Source organism: Punica granatum, chromosome 5 (assembly GCF_007655135.1).
Source record: "Punica granatum isolate Tunisia-2019 chromosome 5, ASM765513v2, whole genome shotgun sequence".
NCBI classification, from domain to species: Eukaryota; Viridiplantae; Streptophyta; class Magnoliopsida; order Myrtales; family Lythraceae; genus Punica; species Punica granatum.
Genome location: NC_045131.1, coordinates 29,254,392 through 29,279,898, shown reverse-complemented (window position 1 = coordinate 29,279,898; position 25,507 = coordinate 29,254,392). Strand labels below are relative to the sequence as shown.

Here is a 25,507-nt window from a genome sequence, read left to right as displayed (position 1 = left end):
CCAACCCAAATCTGTTTAACTCCGTGTCGTGTGAAATATTGCCATCCCTATAGCTAGCCAACTAATAAAACTTTGCCTTGGGATGTTGGGTGTCCTCCAAACCAATTTATGCCAACTCACATGTTCTTCTTTATGTCTCAAGGCATTCCATGCACTGGTAACCGTGAATTTCCCCCTCTTATCTGCCATCCCCACAACCTTATCGGCCTTATTATCATTAGTTAATTTGCAACCTGTGATGGAATGCAGAACTTGCTGCCTGTACACATCCCTGCATTGCCTCCTCATCCATCTGCCTTCACTTAGCACCTTAGCCACTGTTGAATAGAGTGGGATGCCAAATCTTCTCCCATTTGTGCACTTTATGAGGGGACAATTTGGACACCAGTTATCAAACCAAAATTCAATCCACCTCCCATCTCCCAGATCATACTTGATAAGAGGATATGATTGGTCCCGCAACTTCAGGATTTTCCTCCATGCATAAGAATTGGCACTTGAGACTTCGAGGTCCCAGAAACTTCTCCCTTTCAACACATACTCATTAATCCAGGCAATCCAAATGGAACTCGATCCACTCAATAAAAGCCATATCAGCTTAAGGTTGCAAGCAGAATTCCAAGAACTCAATTCCTTTATGCCCGAACGACCTTCTTTCCTTGGTAAACATACTCAGTCCCCCTTCACATTTGACCCCCTTGCATACCCATCCTTCCCTCTCCACAGATATGCCTTACATTTTTGCTCCACAGCCCTTATGACTTTCTTGGGCAAAATGAAGGCACTGCACCAAAACTTCACAAGGGAGTGAACAACGGATTGTATTAATTGGAGTCTTCCTGCATATGAGAGCTTCTTAGATGCCCAATTATCAATTCTTTGGGTTATCTTTTCAATGAGTGGCCTACAATCATTGTATGTGAGTCTTCTAGGGATTAATGGCACACCCAAATATTGCACAGGTAGGGTTCCCAACTTAAACTGACTGATCTGCAGCATTTTCTGAACCACCTCCCTTTTAATGCCTCCACATAAAATTTCAGATTTTGCAGGATTAAACTTAAGACCTGACATCTTATAAAACCTGTCAAAAATCTCCATAATGGACTTCAAAGAGTCAGGCTCACCTTAAGAAAAATCAAAAGATCATCAGCTAACCCAAGATGGGTAACCTTGATCTTCCTACATGAAGAATGATAAGCTATTCTTCCCTCTTCAGCAGCACTATCCAGGAGTCTAGATAGTATCTCAACTGTCAATACAAAAATATATGGAGAAAGAGGATCACCTTGTCTCAATCCTTTGAAGCCTTTGAAGTACCCCTCCATGCCCCCATTAACGTTGACAGAGAAGTAAGCTCCTGAAATGCACTCCATGACCCAACTAGAAAATTTATCTGGGACCTCAATCACCTTGAAGATATTTCTAACAAAATCCCAATTAACTGAGCCAAACGCTTCCATAACATCAGCCTTTATAGCACATCTTGGAGATATTCCCTCTCTTTGATAACCTTTCACAAGCTCATGAGCCATTAGTATGTTGTCCCCAACGCACCTTCTTTTGACAAAAGCACTTTGATCGGGAACAATAAAATCAGGGAGGACGCACTGCAACCTGTTAGAAAGTATCTTGGTAATGCATTTATAGAGCATGTTACAACAAGATATAGGTCTAAACGCCGTCATCCTAGTAGGGTTAGGAACCTTGGGAACAAGTGTAATAAAGGTGTGGTTAACTTCCTTCAGCAGCTTACCACTATTAAAAAAAATTCTTAACAGCTTTGATAAAGTCTTGACTCACAGTGCTCTATGAAGCTTTAAAGAAGTGTACACCAAATCCATCTGGACCAAGTGCTCTATCTCCCTCCATGCTCCAAAGAACATCTTTAATTTCATCCTCAGTGACTGCTCTTGAAAGCATTTACTTGTGTGCTTCATTCAATCTGTAACTAAGAAATGTTCTGAGTTCCTCTACTGAGCTGTCAACTGAGAAGTCCTTAGATCCCAGCAACTTCTGATAAAACGTCACAGCATCAGAAGCAATGTCCCTTACATCCGTGAGTAGCCTCCCATCCTCAGTGACCATTTGCTTCAGTGTATTTCTTGCGCTTATGATCTTGACAGCCTTATGGAAAAGACCAATGTTGCTGTCTCCTAAAGAGAGCCACTCTATACGAGCCTTCTGTTAAAAAAAACTTTCCTCAGCACTTTTAAGCTCTGTATAGTTTTGAGCAAGAGCCTGCTCCTCACATATAAGTAAGGGATCTCCATTATGCTTTAAAAGCTTGTGCTGCACTTCTTCGAGCTGGATTCGAGCATCAATTACTCTTTTAGAATTATCCCAGTAATACTGCTTGTTAAAACCTTTGAGCACCATCCTCAGCAGCTTGAGTTTCTTATAAAGAACAAACATGGGATTGCCTTGCACTCTCACAGTCCAACACTTACCAACCAACTCCTCATTCTTGGGATGCTCAGTCCAGAAATTAAAAAACTTGAAGGAGCGTCGAGTCTCAGGCTTCTGAAGTAACACTGTTGTTAGACCTGGACTATGATCTGCGAGAAGGGGGGCCAAGAACTCAACTGTAGATCCAGGACAATCATTAAGCCATTGATCATTATTAAGGACCCTATCAAGCTTCCTTGCTATGAATCCATCTGTTCTTTTATTACTCCAGGTATAGAAATTACCTAACCACTTATGGTCATGCAGGTCAGTATCTTCCAACATCTTCCAAAAACTCAGCATTCCAGACAAATCACTGTCATCAGAGTTGCTAGCTTCAGTTGTCTCTTTAACCACATTGAAGTCTCCAACTACTATCCAAGAGGAACTAACTACCAGGTTCGACATTCCTTTTCTCGAGGACCAAAGAGCTTCACGGGGAGCAATAGTATTAGCAGCATACACCACTATTAGCCAAAAACGAGCAGATGAGACCTTTGAATGGATGCCACAGTGAATACATTGTTCTGTCCTTTTAACCACAGACACATTAATAGAAATATCAGCCAGAATCCATATTCTCCCCAAGGCATGTTGGCTGTAGTTATGAATCAGGACCCAATCTGGAATAAGAAAGTCTTTAATACTATAAACTTTCGTTCCTCAACTCCAGTCTCCAAAATACAGATTATGTTTACTTTTGAAGCAGCAGCAATACGCTTGACTTCTTGCTGCTTATAGGGCTTATTAAAGCCCCTCATATTCCATGTTAAAATCTTAACCATGGGATGGACCTGGGCCAGTTGCTTGACCCTTAGCCACACCATCGACTTTCTTCCCCCTCCTCTGCCCTCGCTTGATGTTCTGCGTTACCTCATTAAAGCCTGGAACTGCAGGCCTTGCTTCCTTGGGGGCAAAATATCCTTCTGAACTTGACTCCTGCCTATCCCTTCATCCAGCACAGAGAATACATTTGTTGTCTTGATACTAGAACCAGCCTCAGATATCATAGCTTTGTCAGGACCTGACTCTGATTGTATAGCTTTATCAGTTCTAGGGATGGAAATTGATCTCTCAACACCTCCTTTTTTCGGGGGACTTGACGTTCTTAGGACATGCCACATTATTATCAACAACAGAAAACTGCTTATGCACAGGATACACTGAAGTTAGAATTTTAACAGGACTCTTATCCATATCGTCCTCAGCATTTTGTTTCGTCTTCCGATTATTTCCTTCATTCCTTTCACCAGAATTAGACATCTCCTTCCTGATCCATTTCTTAGTTGCAGGCCTCCTCAAATCAGAGCCCTCTTTTATGCGTGGGTACTCAACATGAATCTTCACTGACTGCTCATCATGCATCATGACTTCAACCCGAGCATGGAGCTCCTCCTGAACATCTACTTCCACACACACCACGGTTGAATTAGCAACAGACATTTTAACCTCTGAGTTCCCTAAACTCAGAGGTCGACCAACTGCACTAGCAACATAGCATAAGCCCTGATGAGTCATCAATTCTAGAGGAACTTTGGAAAATGTCACCCACATTGGAAAATCCTTCTTCCATGGCCTAAGAATTAAAGGACAATGATGAATCTGCCAAGGACCACAATGCAAAACCCAATCCCTTTGTGCGGTATTAGTAAAATCGAAGAGGATCAGACCATTCTCAAGCTCAAACACCTTCACTCCATCCCTCTGACCCCACAAGTAATTGACAGTGGAATATATCTGACTGAGTTGAATCTTCTTACCCACAATCTGGCCAACAAGAGCATTCCTCCATCTGGTAGCACCAGCTTCAAAAACTGCTTTCGGCGGTTTGACGAACTTCCTTCCTTCGATAATCTGTGGCCAATGATGTTTCACTTCTTGCTCTGCACCACCAAACAGCTTCCGCGCCCAATTATTTTCCGGTCCTGCATTTGCAATCTGAGAGCAGTGATTTTCAGGTTCAACCTTGACACTAGGTGCATTGACTGGAATATTGATCATCTCCGTCCCCTGACTGCTTTCAGCAACTTGCAGGGCTCGTTTCCACCTTGAATCAACAGCAACTACTCCCTAATCAACCTTTTGCAAGATCTGGATTAAGAAAACTCAATCGATCTTGATGCAGATTGATGATTTCCAGCAGAGATGCTCAAGAATCCGATCAGGAAGAGAAGATCGGAGACGAGCTTCCCGCCAAAAAAATTAGAGAGTTTTTTTTTTTTATCCAACATTACAAAATAATTCGGAAATCCATGAATTTTAAGAAATTTTGATACCATAATCTACCGGCTTGAATATTTTTGTTTGCTTTGGCCTCAACCATTTATAGATCTTGGGAAAAATTTTACATGGTATCAGAGCCGATATCCATCCATGAGCTCATGTCGATTTACACACCAAGCATCCAGTTCCAAGGCAAACAAAGTGTGCTTCATCTTAGTCCAGTATGAGGGTCAAACTTTTGGTTAGTTTTCGCCCAAGCACAAAAGAGGAAAAGACCATCTCATGGCTGTCATTATCCGGTAAGTCGCAAGTGCAAAGAGAAAGCGTACCTCGTAGTCAAAAGCTTTCCTCATCCTCAGTGTGGAAGAAGAAAAGACATATCGTGGTTATATCTCAAGGATAGAAATGGGTCCAGCTCGTAGTTAGTTCTTGAAGGTGGGTATTCAAGTCCACGTTGCATGTATTAGATGAGGTACTAAAACCACATATTACCACATGAGGTCGAGGATCGAGGGTTAGTTGTTTTACATCGGGAAATAGATTAAAAAGTTCATGAGTTTATAAGATATTGAATATTGTTATCTATCCACTCAAGTTTTTAGATTTGAAATGGGCCCAATTGCTCAATTGAAATTTTACATCGTGATACTCAGTTGCTTAATCCAACTGCCATCTAAAGCATAACGGTGTTAGTTGGAAAAAAGGAGCAAAATGGAAAATAACCAGAAAGTTTAAGGACTAGTATCCTCAAACATAAAGTGGAGGGCTTGACGGTTAAAAGTTTATAACTGGAAAATGCTTCATCTTCGGTCAACTGCCTGTTCTTGGTCGGACAACGGAGGACCGGAACAAGACAGACGTAGCTTCCTTTACTTTGTCTTCTTCATCTTCTTCGTCTTCCTGCCATAGCTTTCCCCTTTCACTTTCCCCGCACAAACCCATCATCGAGATTTCTCATTTTTCACCATATCACTTGTAGCATTGCCGATTGTTCGGTGGGATTTTGGGATGGCAATTCATCTCAAGAAGCTGCAATTGCTAGGCTCCTCAACCGGCCGCCTGTTTGAGAGTACTTGCCCGTGGGGATTCTGTTTCCCGTCTCCGTTGGAAAGCAGCACTGTGCGTAGTTTCTCGATGTGCTCTCTTGACCAGACTGATTCAGATGGCTCAGTGAGCAGCTCAGGAGTTTGTGAAAATGCCGCTCAGAAATCTCATATGTCTTACATAAGTTTCCTGCCAGCTTAGTTGGTCCAAATTAAGCGAGTTCACCGTCTTACTGAATGAGTAATTCACGTTTGTGGGTGAAATCGTCTAGAAATTTGGAGACAAACAAGAAAGTTCTCATTATTTTTTATGGGAGGCAAAGAGCTTGATTTCTAGATTGCAGGGTTGTTTAAGGATGTTTCTTGTCTCTAATTAGCTGTATAAAATTGAAAGGTTAGGGGACGATGCTGAAACAAATTGCCAAGAGTTCTGGAAATGGCACAATGGTGGGGGTCGAGTCCATCCATTGGGCACAGATTGATTCGAAACTGATTGAGATTGGTGCTGTTGTTCATTCAAATGGTGTGGAGGGTGAGAATGTTCATGTGGGGTCAGGAGCTGTTGTTGGACCTTCTGTTACTATTGGTCATTCTACAAAAATTGGGTATTAATCTTCATTTGGAGGATAATACTTGACTTTGTAATCATGTTATATATTTTAAGGCTTGAAGCAATTCTCTTCTGCTGAGATAATGATATGCTTTTCAGGTATAATGTTTCACTAAGTAATTGCAGAATTGGTGAGTCAATGCATAATCCACAATGGATCATACATCGGTCAAGATGGTAAGACTTGACTGTTTTCTCTATTTTCGCTTCATTAACCCTGAATATCAATTTAAGTTTAGATTTGTTAGTTTTATGATTTTTATGCATAACTTTTATGTAATCTGCTGCGTAATTCAGTATACTCTGATTGACCCTGAAGGAATTACAACTTTCTCATATTAATATATGAAAAATGTGACTTTGATTGATATTCATAAAATAATACATATGACTTTGATTGATATTCATAGGTTCTCTTTTCCGATGTGGCATCAGCTCCTCAATCGTCCAGCTATCGTTCGGAGAACTGGTGTGTGACTGTCTGCCTTTGTAGAACTTGACTTTTCATGAGGTAATGGAGTTGGTTCAGTCTCTACAAGGCCGCTAATGGCCATTGCTAGAACCGTTTGGAGGCTGCATTAAGTCTATGCTGCGCTGGTAAGGTAGGTCTAGGACGTCTCGACGAGAGTGAGAGGTGGCGGCTGATCGAGACTGTCAGGATTGAAAAATTTTTCTTAGGCAGGCCAAAGAAAGGGCGCCTCAAATGTCATTATCAATGCATTGATGGCCATTTAGAGAGGCTACTATTGTTTCCTTGCATTGCTAATTCATAGGAATATGGCTGCGCCAAAAACAGTACATATATTGCACGAGTGAAGGGGAATCGGAATATATGTATTTGCAGCACGCGCGCAGCCCCACAAAGAGCCACCATATATAAATATACGTACCAATTGTCAGCTCCTCGACCACTCTAGTTGTTCCTAGTCTATTAAGCCACTTTTTAGGAAGAGGGATGTACATGATTCCTTGAAATTGAACACGAAGGAATCAACATCATCAATAGAGTGGTCATAGATTTATTAATTAGAATCTATCTAGGCTCATGTCGATACGGCAGATTAATCTTTTGAATATATCTTGTTTCCTGCAGTAATCAAGGCCAAGCCACGCCAAAAGCGGTCTTTTGAATCTAATCGAGACGTCATTCTTTAGAATTTATGTTGATTGTTGCATTCCGCTACCACTGTGTATCCGAAAAGATATCTATGTATCGAGCTATCGGGAACATAAATACTTAGATTTTATGTGAAAAAAACCGAGATGTTGGAGAGGATGGTGCGTGCGGCTGGGCTTACTCCGAGTTTCTAATGTCCTTGTGATAAGGGTCCATAATTTTTTCATCAACTAACGTTGATTTATTCAATTGATTAAGTATCTCTTTTTTCCTAAGTAAGATCTCAATTCAAGTCCTGTGAATGGATAAAATTTACAACTAAAATAGTTTTATATCTCAATGGATGAACTTGGATTATTGAGGTCATCGGGTTTTCCTGTATTAGATTATGTACAATTGCACACCCTAAAAGAGATTAGTCCTTTCTTTTTCTTTTCTTTTGGGGGGGGGGGGGGGGGGGTGGGGGGCGTGTGGGTAATCTTTGTCTCATGGGCATGCTCGTGGAATTCAGGGGATGCGTTTCTTTGATCTATCCTCAAACTAAACAACAAGAAGCCGTTGTGGAAAATGGCTATCAAAATCTCGTTGCAGTTAAAGAGTTATCCTTGACTTCTGAGTGAGACAGATTTCTACCATCCATTGCATAACCTATTGCAATCTTCGATGAGACCGCTGGACTAACATTAGGCTTAAAAGATTCTTTTGACTTTTGATACCTCGAACACAAGATATTGGTCATAATTCATGAGCATAGGAAAATATATGGTTCAATTTATTGAATTCGAAAATAACGTGTAGTATTCAAATGTTCGTAGTTAAAGGCTTTAATTAGGCAATCTTAAAAATACATGAATGATCGAGGTTAGCATAGGCCACCTGGATCGGAAAGCTCGGGTCCTGCTCTACCTACCAGTAGTCTCTATTCCCGCAAAGGACCTCTACATCGGGTAGGCTCAGCTGCCTCGGTCATGGCGTGACTGAACAGTGCATCTATCTTGCGGTATGTGGCTGACATCAGACTCGGTCTAGACAGGGCTAAGCCTCGCAAGCAGCTCACTGCTGGCGACCAAGGGAGCCAAAGACTGTCTTCGTCAACCCCACTTGCAGACTTGAGGTGGAGATGGTGGCTGATGGTGTCCCAGGGTTGCAGCGGCCCTCCTCCTCCTCCTCCTCGTTTACGATCAAGATTGTCAGAATCGCGATTCTACCTAGAATCGGTCAGGGGTCGTAGAATCGTAAATCGCGATTCGAATCATGAATCGTAAGATTCTACCCGTAATTAAAAAAATAAAATATATATATATATAGCATACTTTCTTAAGCAAAAAAAATCAATCATTGTACATTCAAATAAAGACCACAAACCAACAAATCAGTCATAAAAAAATATGTAAATTATGATATGTTAAGTACAATTTTTACTAGGACTACAATAATTAAATTTAAATATGGTAGAGAGTTCGGAATCAGAAGCTCCACTGAAGGCTGCACCATTCCTCTTAGCGTTGAGCAAATAATTCAATCCTCTCTCAGTGATGATCTCCCCGGGGATAGTTACCGGGATCCTTGGAGGATACGGACATATAAGCTCCGCGGATATTCTCCCTATGCACTCCGCGATGCTCACTTTCCTTTTCCTCGCAAAGAATGCTTCTCTGGGACTCATCCTCGTGTTGGTCTCAACAAATGGCTCGATTCTGCAGCTGTGATGCCAATGCTATTTGCCACAATCGTTATGTCAAATATGTACTGCCCTTGCTTAGTTTCAAACCTAAAACCATCACCACAACCAAATTTGTCAACCGTTTGAAGGCTAAAAAAATAAACTATCTGTTCTGTGAAAATTTGAAGTTTACCCACTTCCTTAGAATCGCTGCAATGACAATATCTTTGTCAGCTAGTAATGCTGGTGAAGTCTGCACAGACAAATAGCATTGCCTCCAAAATCAGGTACAAACATGAGAGATGAATATGTAAGAAAAACAGACCCAAATGTGGTATCCTGTATTCTAATTTTCCTGAAAAGCTATGTATGACCCCGCACAATATAAGAATAACTGGTTCTATGAGTGGCAGACTACAAAAGAAGCATCTGAGTGCACATCCTTCATCCGCCTATACTCGACATAGAAAAAGAATAATTTGACACTTAAGCAGATTAACAGGGCCATTACAGCTAAAGAACCCCAATGGAACTCAAAATGAGTAGTTAGCACATATCCGCTGAAGCCCCTACAATAAAACCGAGCTGATAAAATTCTGCAATTAACATACTCATAGACGTATTTGTAAAAAGACAAACCTGATGGAAGTTCAGAGTGCAGGTTATGTTTAATTGTGGAAGCAAACGCCCGGAAACCAACCTCTGGACATGTTTTTCGCAGGTTCCGAGATTCAATACGAAAGTAACAGATTGATTCTCAACGAGTTCACAGACAACCCCGTGATCTCCATACAACACATCATCCGCTTCATAACCAAATAGACCAAGTTGCGAAAAACTGACTGTCATAATTGACTCAATCGATTCAATCTATACATAATCGACTCAATCGAGCAGGCATGAGTTTGAGGAAGGGAGAATGAGAGGTCAGAATCGAAGATTGTACCTGCCCTGCCCCCGGTCGAAGCTTGGAGTAGCAACGCGACCCGAGAACGTATCCGCCGCTCTGTAACCTGGAGAAGATGGATGGAGCTCGGACAAGCTAGCTTGTCGGAAGAAGAACCAACTGCACCGTTAATCGAACCTCGGAGAAGCAGGTGGATGGAAGATTTCAACTGGAAAGAAGAGAAATTAGGGTTCGTTCTTGGAAAGAAGGACAGAAAGGGCGGGTGGGAGGGGAGAGAGAGGAGGGCGGGAGGAAGAAAAGGCTTTGGGCCTGGGCTTCGGCCCCTTCTAAGCCCGGGCTTGGGCTGACTCGGGCCTAACCGTAGAATCGCAGAATCGGCCTGATTTCGCGATTCTACGGTTCAGCTCGCAATTCAGGCCCGATTCCACAAATTCCGACTCACCCCCTACAATCGGAATCGGTGACCCCCAATGAATCGTAGAATCGTACGATTCTACAATTCGAATCACGATTCTGACAACCATGTTTACGATGGTGCGTAGAAGTGTCCCCCAAATGAAGAAGTCTCATGTTCTCTCCCAGGGTCGCACCCTCTCCCTCTCCGAGCAGCCCCATACTGAAGAGCAAAGACGGCCTTATCATCCTCGATCATTGGCGACCACAACAGCTGTGGCTTCACTATCCCCTGACCTGCTGCATTGGCCCCAACTGACCCGACTAGACTTGACCACCTCGGCCTACCCCTTGCAGGTCCTCTCTGTCCGACTGCCCTTTCCTCTCTTCCCTGCTCGAATGCCAACTTTAGCTATTAGTACTTCTGACATTAATAAAAATGGGGTGACTTCTTCGTCTCCGGCTTACCATTGCACCACCAATGCCTCTCCCCCCATTTGCGTTAAGGAATTGTTCCCTCAATTAGATTTTGACCGTTGCTACATTTTTTTGCTCGACTAATCGTACTGCTTTTGTTTACTAGGGTGTTAGCTCGGGGTTCCTTAAGCCTACCTCGGTTGTTTTGTCTATCTTGTTTACAGAGTGGAGTGGCAGAGACAGGTTTGACTAGCAACTTGGCGTCTTCCTTGGCACGATCACTAGTCTACATCGCCCGAGACTACCAAGCTATTCTCGGTTTGTCTACTGACATGGTTACAGCCTTGAACTGATCGAGATCTCTTAACAGGTTTTGGTTTGACCCTACAGACTTGGTCGACTGCCTTCTCCGGCCCGCCGGATTGGTCACCAGCCTGGTGTCTTCCCCAACTTGCCGGATTGGTTGACAGCCCTCTCCAGCCTTGGATATGATTCTACATGTCGATAATGTTCTGTGAAGGGTTCCTGGCACACGAGTACAGCTTAAGGCCTTCCTTGTTTTGCTTTGATATTGAGGTCTCTACGAAACCTTAGTAACAAATGGCTGAATTATATATGGATATATGGCTCGAGGACCCGTCCTTGGTTTACCGGGGTCCATGTGTGATGGCATAGGGTTTTTTATTGGAATTTTGGATAACTATTACCCTTACTTTTCACCTCAGTTTCTTCGGTATAGTATGTCTAGGATGATTTGATTAAATTTGATCTTGTAATCTTTGTTCTTGAGCATTTTCACCTTGTACTCTTGTCATGTAATTGTTACATGTTATGAATGAATCCTCAAGGTTCACGAGTAAAAAAAAATGGTAATCCTATATTGGCACATACCATAAGCATTAAGAAGATTGCGATGAAGAAATGAACAGGTGCTGCTCAACATAGAAGATAAAAATAAAAATAAAAATAAAAATAAAAGCTGAATGGATGTTGGTTTAAAAACTCCGAAAGTCAAAATAGGATGACAAGCAATATTGTGATTCTGATATAGGATGGAGTAAAAATGCAGCTGGACCAAGTACCACATGCACGATGTAGTGGAACCCCTCACATCATCTCAAGAATATGTGGATTAACCAACGATGAAAGTAGATCTATTTTAGTTGATGCATCGATCGCCAAAAGAAAAAGTCAACCCATTTGAATTTGACCACGTGGGGACAAAAATTGTTGTATATTAAGATTTTCTCTGATTTTCGATATCAGAGATAAATATTAGTTTTAAGTTAGTGTGTTTACTCCGCTAGCAATCAATGAATTATCATCATGTGTTCATCATCTACCCCATTTTGGTGGGGAAGAGTTTTGGGCCAATCAGCACTCGACATGAAATATAAAAATATTATCATATATACACCCACTTTGCAAAATGAAGAATTTCTAATCTACTCAATTCACAACTGATTAAAAAAAAGTAATACGATGATATGCTCACTTTGAATTCGAAACTAATAGGTTTTAGATTCTACTTTTATTAGTAAACTCGTGTCTTTTTTTTTTCGGTGGACAACTTCCGTATCCTTTTGAATTCTTGGCCTTATTCCATTCTTTAATAGCTCCACATGCCTCTCTTATATTCGGAAGTTGACTTTCTATAATTGTGAGTCCTCATTATGAGATATGACGTTATCAATGGTTCATATAACTCTTCCTTCGGCAATACTTTGAGATAGACTGTATTGAAGAGACTCGATGATATCACAATATTCAGGAATTTGATATGATCTTGGGGATTTGACCCAAAAGAACACGTGCCTTTCCATGGAGAAAGTATTATAGATGTATCGCATATTAGGGAACAAATTCTTACTTAATTCACCACGTAACGTAAGAAATACTTAAATCCACTTACCAGATACATGATTATTAGGTTATCATTTTAGTTAATAATAACGTGCTTGAACATTTATCAGTTCATTCTTTGTCGAGTCATTGAGAAGATTTTTCATATCATTCAATCCAAGTATGGATCTCCTTTTTATTTGAGAAGACAGAGCGGTTCGAGATTAATTCCGTATGATTATCATCATCATCTAATCTGTACTCGAAACCATCCACCATGTCATGATGAGAGGATGACGACGTTATATATAATTCAGGACGCATAAGATTAGGTGGATCATTCCAGATGATGATGATCTGTTGTGTTGTGATTGCATACAAATGTCTGGTGATACATAAAATATAGTGGAATTTCGTAATCAATTCCGCAATCATGCATTTGTTGATGGGCACAACCCGCACAACAACGAACAGAATAGTTTCTATTTGTGTCACTTTCTGAATAATGTATTTGGTTTTAGAGTTGAATTGAGTTTTGATTTTAATTGATTTGTAATAATTGTGATGTTAAATTATGAAAAAAATAATTGAAAAGTAATAAATAGTTGAAAAAAAGTAATGATTGTATTGTTGAATTGTGAAAAAAGTAATGAATAATTCAAATAATTTATTATTAAAAATTAAATTGAATGGTTAAAAAATTAAAATTAAAAATTAAAAGTAATAATTGTGTTGTTAACTTTTGTTATATAGTGAGTAGAGTTAAAATTAAAGTTAAAATTTTAAAATCAGATTGCGAAATCAAACCGATCGTTAAAATCTATTCCCATATTTGTGAAGTTTTCACTTTTTTATAATATATGTTTCAACATCGATCTGTTATTCATTTCTATTATTTATAACATATCTATCTATGCATTAATAAAATACTTCCATTTCCTTTAATTGTCTCCCTCTTTTCTTGGAGGATAATCAACCAACGTGTTTTCGATGTGATCGTATTTTAACATAGGCGAAAATAATCTATGTGTGATTCAAGATAATCAACTGTAAGGAAACGGTGCACACACAAGCTTTGAGTATTCAAAGATGTTCTCGTTGTTCCCATTAAATGACTCTGGAACATACAGATTCTTCCAATACGCGCCATCAGCCCTTTCCTTCCCATTGAATAATCGATTGCTGCACACCCGAGATAATCTGGGCGACTCAACCTCTTCTAGGGTGTACAATTGTACATAATCTAATATACAAAAATCGGATGACATCAATAATCCAAGTTCATCCACTGAGATATAAAACCATTCCACTTGTATATTTTATCCATTTACAATACTCGAATTGAGATCTTACTTAGGAAAAAAGAGATACCTAATCACCTGAATAAATCAACGGTAGGTGATGAAAAACTTATGGACCCTTATCAGAAGGACATTAGAAACTCAGAGTAAGCCCAGCCACACGCACCATCCTCTCCAATATCTCGAATTTTTTCACATAAAATCTAAGTATTTTTGTTCCCGATAGCTCGATACATATATATCTTTTCGGATACACAGTTGTAGCGGAATGCACCAATTAATATGCAACAATCGACATAAATTCTAAAGAATGACGTCTCGATTAGATTCAAAAGACCGCTTTTGGCGTGGCTTGGCCTTGATTACTGCGGGAAACAAGATATATTCAAAAGATTAATATGCCGTATCGACATGAGCCTAGATAGATTCTAATTAATTAATCTATGCCCTCTCTATTGATGATGTCGATTCCTTCGTGTTCAATTTCATGGAATCATATACATCCCTCTTCCTAAAAAGTGGCTTAATAGAATAGGAACAGCTAGAGTGGTCGAGGAGCTAACAAGTGGTACGTATATTTATATATGGTGGCTCTTTGTAGGGCTGCGCGCGTGCTGCAAATACATATATTCCGATTCCCCTTCACTCGTGCAATATATATACTGTTTTTGGCGCAGCCACATTCCTATGAATTAGCAATGCAAGGAAACATTAATAGCCTCTCTAAATGGTCATCAATGCACTAACAATGACATTTGAGGCGCCCTTTGTTCGGCCTGCCATATGAAAATTGTTTCAATCCTGACTGTCTCGATCAGCTGCCACCTCTCACGGTCGTTGAGACGTCCTAGACCTATCTTACTATTGCAGCATAGACTTAGCGTGCCTCCAAACGGTTCTATCAATGGCCATCGGCGGCCTTGTAGAGACCGAACCAACTCCGTTACCTCATGGAACGTCAAGTTCTACAAAGGCAGAAGGTCACACACCGGTTCTCCGAATGATAGCTGGACGACTGAGGAGCCGATGCCACATCGGAAAAAAGAACCTACGAATATCAATCAAAGTCATATGTATTATTTTACTAAATTCTTAATTCTCCTAAGAAATGTAATTTTACAACATTAACAATATTTTGAAAGATATGAGTGTTAAAAGGAATTTTAAGCAGAGTTTTGAGAAGGATTTTAGACTTTTGGGTTTCCAACGATCAAACGAAGGAAAAAAAAATGTTTTCTTGGAATTGAAGTTTTTGTATAAAACAAAACAAATAAATTCGACGCGACAACTTCCCATTGCAATGTGCCAATGCTGGTCCATTTGCGATGGGGTCTGCGATATTGACCTTCTGAATCTTTTGCCCTATTTGAGGATTATATATGAGCATTTGTTGTCGTCCAACAAACAAGTGGATTTGTCAAAAAAAAAATTTATTACGCCAAATATCTCATGATATTATTCGTTTCTCAAATTCATTCTATGACTTAAAAGTTACCCAAAAAGGCACATGGTTTACATCATGGTTTAAAAGTTACCCTAAAATCTATCATGGTGTTAATTTCTCCATAAAAAATTAATGGTGTTGCTAACGTGGAATGTGAGTGAGTTCATTCTTGCCACTGAAGCTTTATATTCGGGATATATTTGAAAAAAAATTAAAATCATGGGATAAATTTGAGAAAAAATTAAAACCATGAGATAGGTTTGGAGCACAAATTATGTTTCATTAACGGAAAAATTGACGACGTGATAGATTTGGAACAAGATATAAACCGTAGCTTTTTTTGGATAATTTTTAAAACATGTGATAGATTTGAGAAAATAATAAAATTATGGGATAAATAGCATAATAACTAAAACAAATAAGGGCCATACTCCAATAGGAGGCCTCACACTACAAAATAAGGTTACAGATTTGCATTCGAGGTTATGGTCCATAGAGACAAGTAGTGGATCTCCGTTTCTTATCGTACTTCATTTTACATTTTGGATGGATGCATGCAATACTATTGTAAATGCCACGACAATATATTGTATACCCTCTTTTATATACAAACTTCTCTAGTTTTTACATTGTCAAGGAACAATATCTAATGATTATTATGATCTTATGCGATTGTTACCATAACAAAGAGCATGAAACTGACAGGTTATTATAAGGTATATTCACACATATCAAGATATATAGGTCCTAATTAAATAGTACTATTTGGCAAGGAAGGCAATGGCCTTAGGTCCCACAAATATTAGGCCCCTAATTTTTAGGTTTGTGATAATACTATTAATTATTATATTTACTAATTATAAAAAGAATCCAAAAATTAATTAACAATCAAAGCTTTACAAATTTTTTTAAAAAAAATATCAAGGCCTTACTCATATTAAATTAGTCAACATTATCTAAATTACTCCTCAAGTACTTCCAAACTTTCTCTCTTACTAATTAATTGATAAACCATAACCTCCATATTTAATTATTTACTTAATTGCTTTTATTAGCTCTTCCTTTTTTTTCTCTCCTTTAATATCTCCAACTGCGTTTGCAAATTTAATCTCCTTCCCTAAAAAGTTCATATCCTTAATTATCTCAAGCTACCCATTTCCAATAAATGTTTTAACACTCAAATTTTACTCTTGTAAAAGGAGTGGTTTTACTGTTAAATTAAACAACCCAAACCAAAATTATAGAGGATGGCCTACTCTGCTTTCCATCGAGAGAGGTAGTTTAGGGTATGAACTCAGGTGTGAGGTTGCATTTAGACAAAGTAGAAGGAATGCAATTATGCTGAGATGCTCTGAGCGAATAGCCATGGGATAGGGACAAGACCTTCTGTCGACAAGCTGGTGAAATCGTGATTGTGTTGTTGAGGATATGATCCTACCGCCACAGACTTGTCAACTTGAATCGTTGAGGGGATCACCATGCCGCTACAAGTTCGGGGTATCTAAATTACTCCTGTTCCTAAGGCAAAAAACTCGTATAAGCTGAGAAATCTGCAGATATTTTTTATGTTGGATAAGTTGTTAGTCCCTCAATTCAGTGGGATCTTCTCATATTTATAGATTTTTCTCCCACCTTGACGGTTACAAATCTCATCTCTGATCCATTGAGAATATGGGCTCCTTGTTATCCAACTGTTTTTAATTATAATATTATCTCAACATGATAATTATCCAAAACTTTGACACAGTCCACTTCGGATAGGAACGTCCTAGAGTGGTCGAGGAGGTAACAAGTGGTACGTATATTTATATATGGTGGCTCTTTATAGGGCTGCGCGCGTGCTGCAAATACATATATTCCGATTCCCCTTCACTCGTGCAATATATATACTGTTTTTGGCGCAGCCATATTCCTATGAATTAGCAATGCAAGGAAACATTAATAGCCTCTCTAAATGGTCATCAATGCATTGACAATGACATTTGAGGCGCCCTTTCTTCGGCCTGCCATATGAAAATTGTTTCAATCCTGACTGTCTCGATCAGCTGCCACCTCTCACGGTCGTCGAGACGTCCTAGACCTACCTTACTATTGCAGCATAGACTTAGCAAGCCTCCAAACGGTTCTATCAATGGCCATCGGCGGCCTTGTACAGACCGAACCAACTCCGTTACCTCATGGAACATCAAGTTCTACAAAGGCAGACGGTCACACACCGGTTCTCCGAATGACAGCTGGACGACTGAGGAGCCGATGCCACATCGGAAAAAATAACCTCCGAATATCAATCAAAGTCATACGTATTATTTTACTAAATTCTTAATTCTCCTAAGAATTGTAATTTTACAACATTAACAATATTTTGACAAATATGAGTGTTAAAAGGAATTTTAAGCTGAGTTTTGAGAAGGATTTTATGTTCCGTTTGGTTTCCAAGTAAGATTTTAAAATTAGATTTTGATTTTAAAATAGTAATATAAATGGGGTTCATTTTTTGATTTTGTATTAATTATTTTGTTTTATTATAAGTAGAATTAAATTAAAATAAAATTTTAAAATCCTATTTCGAAATCAAACAAGCGAAAACTTTTGTGTTTCCAAGAACTATCAAACGAAGGAAAAAAAATATTTGAAAAGAAAATATTTTCTTGGAATTTGTGTTTTTGTATAAAACAAAACAAATAAATTCGACGCGACAACTTCCCATTGCAATGTGCCAATGCTGGTCCACTTGCGATGGGGTCTGCGATATTGACCTTCTGAATCTTTTGCCCTATTTGAGGATTATATATGAGCATTTGCACGTACAACAAACATGTGGATCTGTCCAAAAAAAAAAATAGTTAGTACGCCAAATATCTCATTGTATTACTCGTTTCTCAAATTCATTCCTTGGTTTAAAAGTTACTCAGAAAAGCACATGGTTTACACCTAGTTTCAAATCTATCCTAGTGTCAATTTCTCCATCAACAATTAATGGTGTTGCTGACGTGAAATGTGAGTGTGCCCATTCTTGCTACTGAGACTCTATATTCGGGATATATTTGAAAAAAAATTAAAATTATGGGATAAATTTGAGAAAAAATTAAAACCGTGAGATAGGTTTGGAGAACCACTTAGGTTTCATTAACGAACAAATTGACGACGTGATTGATTTGGAACAAGATATAAATCATAGACTTTTTTAGGTAATTTTTAAAACATGTGATAGATTTGAGAAAATGATAAAATCAAGAAATATGTAGCATAATAACTAAAAAAAAAGGGCAATACTGCAATAGGAGGCCTCACACTACAAAATAAGGTTACAGATTTGCATTCGAGGTTATGGTCCATAGAGACAAGTAGTGGATCTCCGTTTCTTATCGTACTTCACTTTACATTTTGGATGGATGCATGCAATACTATTGTAAATGCCACGACAATATACTGTATACCCTCTTTTATATACAAACTTCTTTAGTTTTTACATTGTCAAGGAACAATATCTAATGATTATTATGATCTTATGTGATTGTTACCATAACAAAGAGCCTGAAATTGACTGGGTTATTAAGGTATATTCACACATATCAAGATATATAGGTCCTAATTAAATAGTTCTATTTGGCAAGGAAGGCAATGGCCTTAGGTCCCACAAATATTATGCCCCTAATTTTTAGGTTTGTGATAATATTATTAATTATTATATTTACTAATTATAAAAAGAATCCAAAAATTAATTAACAATCAAAGCTTTACAATTTTTTTTTAAAAAAAATCAAGGCCTTACTCGTTATCATTTAGATACTAGACGTCAATCAATCCCAGAATCTAAGTCATGCAGCGCCATGCGCAGTTATGTCCAAATTCTGTCTATTCACAAGCTCAAAATCTAAATCTACTTATTGTGTCAAAAGCGACACCGTTTTTCTGGGTTTCCACCAATATTCCGTTGATATGCCCAGACTTTTTAAATTTATAGAAATATCCGCAATACGTTTAATGACCTGATTGGGCCAAATGGCGAGGCTCTGAAAATTATTTTATTCTGGTAACAGATGCACCCGGCAAGCGAGAAAATTGATAGCATTTTCACACAAAGATTCAGGACATTTTGCCATCATTCCTTTCTCCACTCCTAAACCATTACGCTTACGATTCCACAACCTTCGCACTGCACTTCACTTTCTCAAAAATGATAATCCCCAGATAAGCAGCAGCAATGTCTCGTCGTCAGTAGGTGAAGGTTCATAAAAGTTCTAGAGCGATGTCAAAGGACCAGCAATTCACCAACGATCACAATCACCTAGTAGACTTGCTTCCTAGTTTGAAACCCTTGTTTCTAGTGATGAAGAGGGCTACAATGTGAAAAGATAGGAGCTTGCGTCCTATCTCCTGCTAAGATGCCTACTGATTTGATAAACCAACAGTTAGATTACGTCAGAGAGCTAATATCGAGGTTTCCAAGAAACTCGAACAAACCAATCTTCCTTGACCTAGCAAGAATTCAAGGGTTTCATAGGTGGAGTGGTACCAACAGATTCCCAATACATGTTTGGCTTAGTCCTGACCCTGATTTTGAAGAGGTGTTGCGTTCTTTATTGGCTAGGCCAGGAATAACAAAGAAATGACATACCTTCGAGATTTACGAGCTAATTAATGTAGTCTCTTGTAGATTTTATTTCGATAACTCCTTAATGACAACATTAATGAGCTTTTGGGATGTGACCTCAAACTCTGTTATGCTTTCTAGTGGATTTCTATAAATCACAATGGACGATTTAGCAACTTTAGTCAACTGCTTTTCGTACGGAGAAGAGGTCACTCTAATATCCAACTACAAGTGTGCATCTCCAGACATTTGCCATGTGAGTCATGGCAACCTTTATGTGGTCCACTGGAAACTGGACAAAGGGAATCCTGTTTCATCAGATTCTGCCATAAGTTCTCAACTGGCGTGGACAATGCTTCAACCAACACATTCAACAGGTCGAGAGCAACTGTCTATTCTAGAGTGATAGTGAAAGCGCGAGTCTTCAGTTTGTTTTTCACCACATTCTTGAATACGATGCACTTGTCAGAAGTGTGACTGTCATTATGGTGCCACCTGCAGAACTTTGCCCGATCTTCTGCTTCAATGCCTGTAACTATAGGGACCTGGAGCATTCTTGCAGACACAATAGCATCCAATAGCTCAGTAGCAAGCATGGTCTTGTTGTCATCTTCCTACCAAGCATCAATATCAACATTAGTGAAAGAATTCGAACCAATAACAGTAACTACATTCACCTCTTCGTTCATTGGCGAAGGAAAAGGGTCTTTATCTACACCCATATCTGACTTTCTTTTAGGGAACCTTAACTCTTGAGATTCAATTTTGTCTTGAATTAGACTCCTAAACTGCAGACACTTACATAGAATGAGCAAAAGTATCATGTCATTTACAATACTCCCTACCTTTGATTTCCTAGTTAATCATAACTTTATTTTTACCTTTAATTTTAATCTTACCGTGAGACCTAAGCCAGTAAAAAAATCTGATTTGCTTTATTAATATCAAAAGAGTATTTTTTTTTTCAATATTGTACCAGAAAGACTTTTGAGCTTTTATATCTTTATGAGCCAGAACATCACATACAATAGGGCCTCCCATTTAGAAACATCCACATCATACTTATCATCATATTCATAGTCAGAATCATCAGTAACACATTCTTGATAATAAACATTATGAGATGAACGCTTTTCTTCTTTCAATAATTTCTCATATTCAGAAGCTCTAAATGCTAATTCAAATATGTCACAGAATTTCATTCCTTGAAATTCTTTCGTAACTCCATATGTAAGCCTTGGTGTGCCATAGATACAAAGTGCTCTTCTTTTACAGAAACTTTGCATCTCATTTTTGCCTTTCTAAACCTATTGATGTAATTTTCAATAGATTCGTCTGACTTTTGTTTAATAGCATACAGGCCTCCAATAGACACTCTAGGGTCAGTTTTTGGAGAGATGAGAAGCAAACTTAATTTGCATGTCATCCCAAGTATGGATATAACCAACTAGGAGAAAGGTAGACCAAGTAGAAGCAGCCCCTGTCAAGGACAGTAGAAACAACTTTAGTTTTAAAGGTCCATTATTAGAGGCTTCCTTGCATTGACAGGAAAACCTTGTCAAATGCTCTACTGTAGACATGTCATTCGCATTAGAGAATCTAGTGAAGTCTGGAATTTGGAAACATACAGGAAATGGCTCATCATCTACCCACTCAGGGTAAGGAGGACGAGGGAGTTGTACTCTAAGGTGTTCATTCTCAATAGAAATGACATATGTACCCATATAGTTTTGCATATTTATATGTTGCCTAGGCTCTTCCCTCTGATTGGGAATTCTTGGCTCGTAAGCTGGATTATTTCTACCAGAATAAGGCCCTTCGGGGTAATGATCCCTGTCAAAGCTTCCTCTTTGTCTAGAGGTTCTACGAGGAGGGTCCTCATATGTACGTCCTCTAATACTCCAGTCATATCCTGCAAGATATGACATAGTATGGGCATATCTAGGTGATTCAAATACATGAACCATGTGGGATTCAATCCTAATAGGACTTTGAGTAATTCTTCCAACTAACCTAGCAAGCGGATAGGGTCAGGATCAACCATAAGTTCCTTTCCTTTTGAGGAAGATAGTCTTATGTTTCTATTTGCGGCATTTGCAGTGGCCCAATTGGCCACTTGCCTAGTTAATTCTTCCATGTGTTCAGATAAGGTTTGATTTAGATCATACACAATCCTTTCAATTAGTTCTTATATTCTCATCAAGTTGTCTAAACATGTTTTGAATTTCTTCCTGCATATTATGGCTAGAAGCAACATTGTTTAGCACAGAACTATTAAAAACTTTCCTATATCTTTACAAAACATTAACAAGTTCAGTCTGAGTGTCTCCATTAGTTTTCATTCGACTAATCAATTCCTCAAAATCTCTAGCTTTTCAACTAGAGACTTGCTAGCATCTTTCTGAGAAGAGAGTTCACCAACAATCAAGGTCTCAATTGCCTCACGGGTCTGAGGTTGGTCGCCTACAACCTCAGTTTGTTGTTGGATGACTAAGTCCATGGGAGGATCACCTCTCTAATTCTATTACATATTGTCGTGGGGAGTATCAAGTATAGGGAATCTATGAAACCTTCACCTTGATTAGGATTGCGAGAATGCTTTCTAGGTGGCATCTCTTTAATAATTTAAAGAGTTACTTCCCACTATGGTCGCCCATAAATTGTTGTCGAATTTTGGCGAAGGGAGAAAGGTGGTTTCTAATCTCTCTATAAGGAGATAAAACTAGAAAACCTCTTTTCCTTTCAAATCCTAAGTAGATTCTTTTGATAATGCCTTTCGTAGAATGACTATGTGTATTAAAGAGATTCACTTAATGAAAGCAGACTATCAATGAGAAAAAGTACTTCATTAATTGAAGATGAAAGATACACTAATGGAACTATAATGAAAAGAAAGACATATAAACAACCTAAACCAAAATTATAGAGTATGGCCTACTCTACATTCCATTGAGACAGGGAGTTTAGGCTTTGGACTCAAGTGTGAGGTCGCATGTAAATGAAGTAGAAGGAATGCAACCACGTTGAGACGCTCTAAGCAATGGCCGTGGGATGAGGGCGAGACCTTCTGTCGACAAGCTGATGGAATCATGACTACGTTGTTGAGGATATGATCATGCCGCTACAGATTTGTGAACTTGAATTGTAGAGGGGATCACCCTGTCGAACTGGATATCTAAAGTACTCCTACTCCTACTCCTAAGAATAAAAGATCATCTGAGCTAAGAAACTGTAGAGATTTTGTCTATTGAATAAGTTGTTGGTCCCTTAATCCTACGGGATCTTCTGGTATATATAGATTTTCCTCCCATCTTGGCGTCTACAAATCTTCTCTCTAATCCTTCGAGAATGTGGGCTCTCATTATCCAACTGATTTTAAACGTAATCTCATCCCTATGTGATAATTATCCAAAACTTTGAACCAATCCACCTGAGATAAGTTTTATCTTCTCAATCTGTAACTGCCCTGTAATCGTAACTCTGAGACAATATTCGCGACTGCTCAGATTCTAAGGCAATTATGATTCGAATACAATGTCATCATCGTTCAGATTCTAGAAGCCAGTTAGTCCCAGAATCTGAGTCATGCAATACTATGCATAGTTACGTCTAGATTGTATCTATTCAAAGGCTAAGAATCTAAATCTACTTATTGTGTCAAAAGTGACGCCGTTCTTCTGGGTTCCACCAATATTACGCCGATAGCCCCCGACTTTTGTAATTTAAAGAAATGTCCTGACGCGTTTAATGACCTGATTATGCCATGTAGCGAGACTCTGAAAATTATTTTATTCCGATAACAGTCTAATGAAGTATTTTCATTGAACCAAAAAAAAAGTGCATGATATCTAGGACAATTTGTTTTCATATAGATTTTGAAAGGATTATTTTTATATGTTGCTTGAAGGTTACCCTATTTCCGAAGTTGTATAAGTTTCATTAATCAAATTTTGTGAATGGAGAAAATTCATGACTAATAGAGTTTTATCCTTTGATTGGACAGAGTTGGCTCAAGCTAGATTAGTGGGGCAAAAAAAAATTATGATGCAGTAATATACACATTTTCAGTTAAAAATCTAGAAGTTCTAAGCTAGTTTACTTATTTTCTTGGGCTCCTTGGTTTAATTTTACAGGTTTAGGAACGTCGTTTGTAACCAAAATAAAAATATATATAGTTGTTTATTAAGCAAGACAAAAGATATTATTACACAACTTTACGATTTAATGCTTATAATAATATAAGAATTGGAGAAAATAATGGGCCACGGACCCCGTGCGCTTTACGGTAGATGAAGAGAAGAAGATCAATTAATTCAAATAATTAGTAAATTATTGCCCCTACATATAATTTATACACCGAAATTCCTTCGCCATGTGCTTTCTCATGTTCTAACATTCTTTCTTTAATATTATATATATATATATATATATTTACTCTCTATATATACTTTGTTTTTAGCATTTGACTTCTTGCATTGATTGATTTAAATGTTTTGCCATCTATATAAATAATTTGAGGGGTTGAAAGTCCAAGTAGCATGAAATATCTGCAGATTGTATTCTGATGTGTGTTCATGGTACGTAGCCTCTCTGTCTCTAATCTAATACCACATGGCTCGATGGTATACTAAAATCATCAAATCAATTTACTGTCAAGATGAGTATAAATTTTTTAATGGGAAAAATGATAAAATAAAAGGCTTAGACGAACGGAGATTAAGTTATACCTAGGGATGCCTATAGATAACATTCTATGGGTGCACAATGTGGAGAAAGTGAGTTCTTAAGAGGTAGCGAGAGTGTTGTCCTGCAGTGCCAACCCACAGATGATTATACTGTTGTTCTCGTGATACTAGTGGGAAAAGGCTCTACTACGATAATAAAAAAAGGATAGGAGGCGACAAATATGACATGCATAAATAATGGATGAGCCTCGATGATCGAGGGTTTGCTTTGTTTCATAAAAGGAGCTCCATGAGTCTAATACAATGAAATAAAAATCCTAGCAACTAATAAAAAGGCACAGACAAAGCATGAGTTGGTTCTTTAAGTAAGATCTCATATTCGAATCTTATGAATGAAAAAAATTCATGCCGGAAAAGTTTAACCCCTTTAGTTGACCGACCTGACTCAAACTGGATTAGTCGGGGCACATTCGGCTTCCGAGTATCAGAATACACACCAAAAATAAGGGGCACAACCGTGCACGGGTAGTGCCATAACGAGTATCGGACATGAGACCTCTAGGTTATTAGGTCAATGTATGCACCATTGTGGTGCACCTTCTTTCAGTAACATGATGTTTACTAAACAAGAGTAGAACGGTTAAAAAAAAGATATATATGGAAAATCTAACGTTATAAATCTTCTGTGAAATTCTTTTTTCTGAGTAAATCTTTTGCAAAATGATATATATATATATATATGTGTGTGTGTGTGTGTGTGTGAGAAGCGCTGATTGAAAAATCCAACCTATTTCTTGCTCAAAATATCTGTTTCATCAAA

The 25,507-nt window shown here is 38.5% G+C and overlaps 2 protein-coding genes across 2 annotated transcripts; one reads left to right on the top strand and one right to left on the bottom strand.

Annotated features, from left to right (window-relative positions):
- Nucleotides 1-672: 672 nt before the first annotated feature.
- LOC116209146 lies at nucleotides 673-5,024 on the bottom strand. The gene is made up of 8 exons (XM_031542702.1): nucleotides 5,001-5,024; nucleotides 3,530-4,518; nucleotides 3,243-3,397; nucleotides 2,694-3,071; nucleotides 2,299-2,585; nucleotides 1,928-2,184; nucleotides 1,289-1,617; nucleotides 673-1,127 (listed from the first exon to the last, which is right to left on the bottom strand). The coding sequence occupies exons 1-8, from the start codon at nucleotides 5,022-5,024 to the stop codon at nucleotides 673-675; spliced, it is 2,874 nt and encodes a 957-aa protein (XP_031398562.1).
- A 468-nt stretch (nucleotides 5,025-5,492) lies between these two features.
- Nucleotides 5,493-7,460, top strand: LOC116207013 (probable UDP-3-O-acylglucosamine N-acyltransferase 2, mitochondrial). Its single transcript, XM_031539860.1, has 5 exons — nucleotides 5,493-5,530; nucleotides 5,651-5,790; nucleotides 6,114-6,319; nucleotides 6,424-6,501; nucleotides 6,735-7,460. Exons 2-5 carry the CDS (start codon nucleotides 5,680-5,682, stop codon nucleotides 6,799-6,801), a joined length of 462 nt encoding a protein of 153 aa, XP_031395720.1. The 5' UTR covers nucleotides 5,493-5,530; nucleotides 5,651-5,679; the 3' UTR covers nucleotides 6,802-7,460.
- The last annotated feature ends 18,047 nt before the right edge of the window (nucleotides 7,461-25,507 follow it).

What these genes read in the sequence shown, in the direction of transcription:
- LOC116209146 (XM_031542702.1), bottom strand. Translation starts at nt 5,024, where the DNA reads ATGAGGAAAGCTTTTGACTACGAG. An exon ending in AAGTCCCCCGAAAAAAGGAG is followed by an intron (nt 3,398 to 3,529) that starts GTGTTGAGAGAT and finishes TGCTGGATGAAG; the next exon opens with GGATAGGCAGGAGTCAAGTT. An exon ending in CTTCAAAGGATTGAGACAAG is followed by an intron (nt 1,128 to 1,288) that starts GTGATCCTCTTT and finishes ATTTTTCTTAAG; the next exon opens with GTGAGCCTGACTCTTTGAAG.
- LOC116207013 (XM_031539860.1), top strand. Translation starts at nt 5,680, where the DNA reads ATGGCAATTCATCTCAAGAAGCTGCAATTGCTAGGCTCCTCAACCGGC. An exon ending in CTCCGTTGGAAAGCAGCACT is followed by an intron (nt 5,791 to 6,113) that starts GTGCGTAGTTTC and finishes TTGAAAGGTTAG; the next exon opens with GGGACGATGCTGAAACAAAT. An exon ending in GGTCATTCTACAAAAATTGG is followed by an intron (nt 6,320 to 6,423) that starts GTATTAATCTTC and finishes TATGCTTTTCAG; the next exon opens with GTATAATGTTTCACTAAGTA.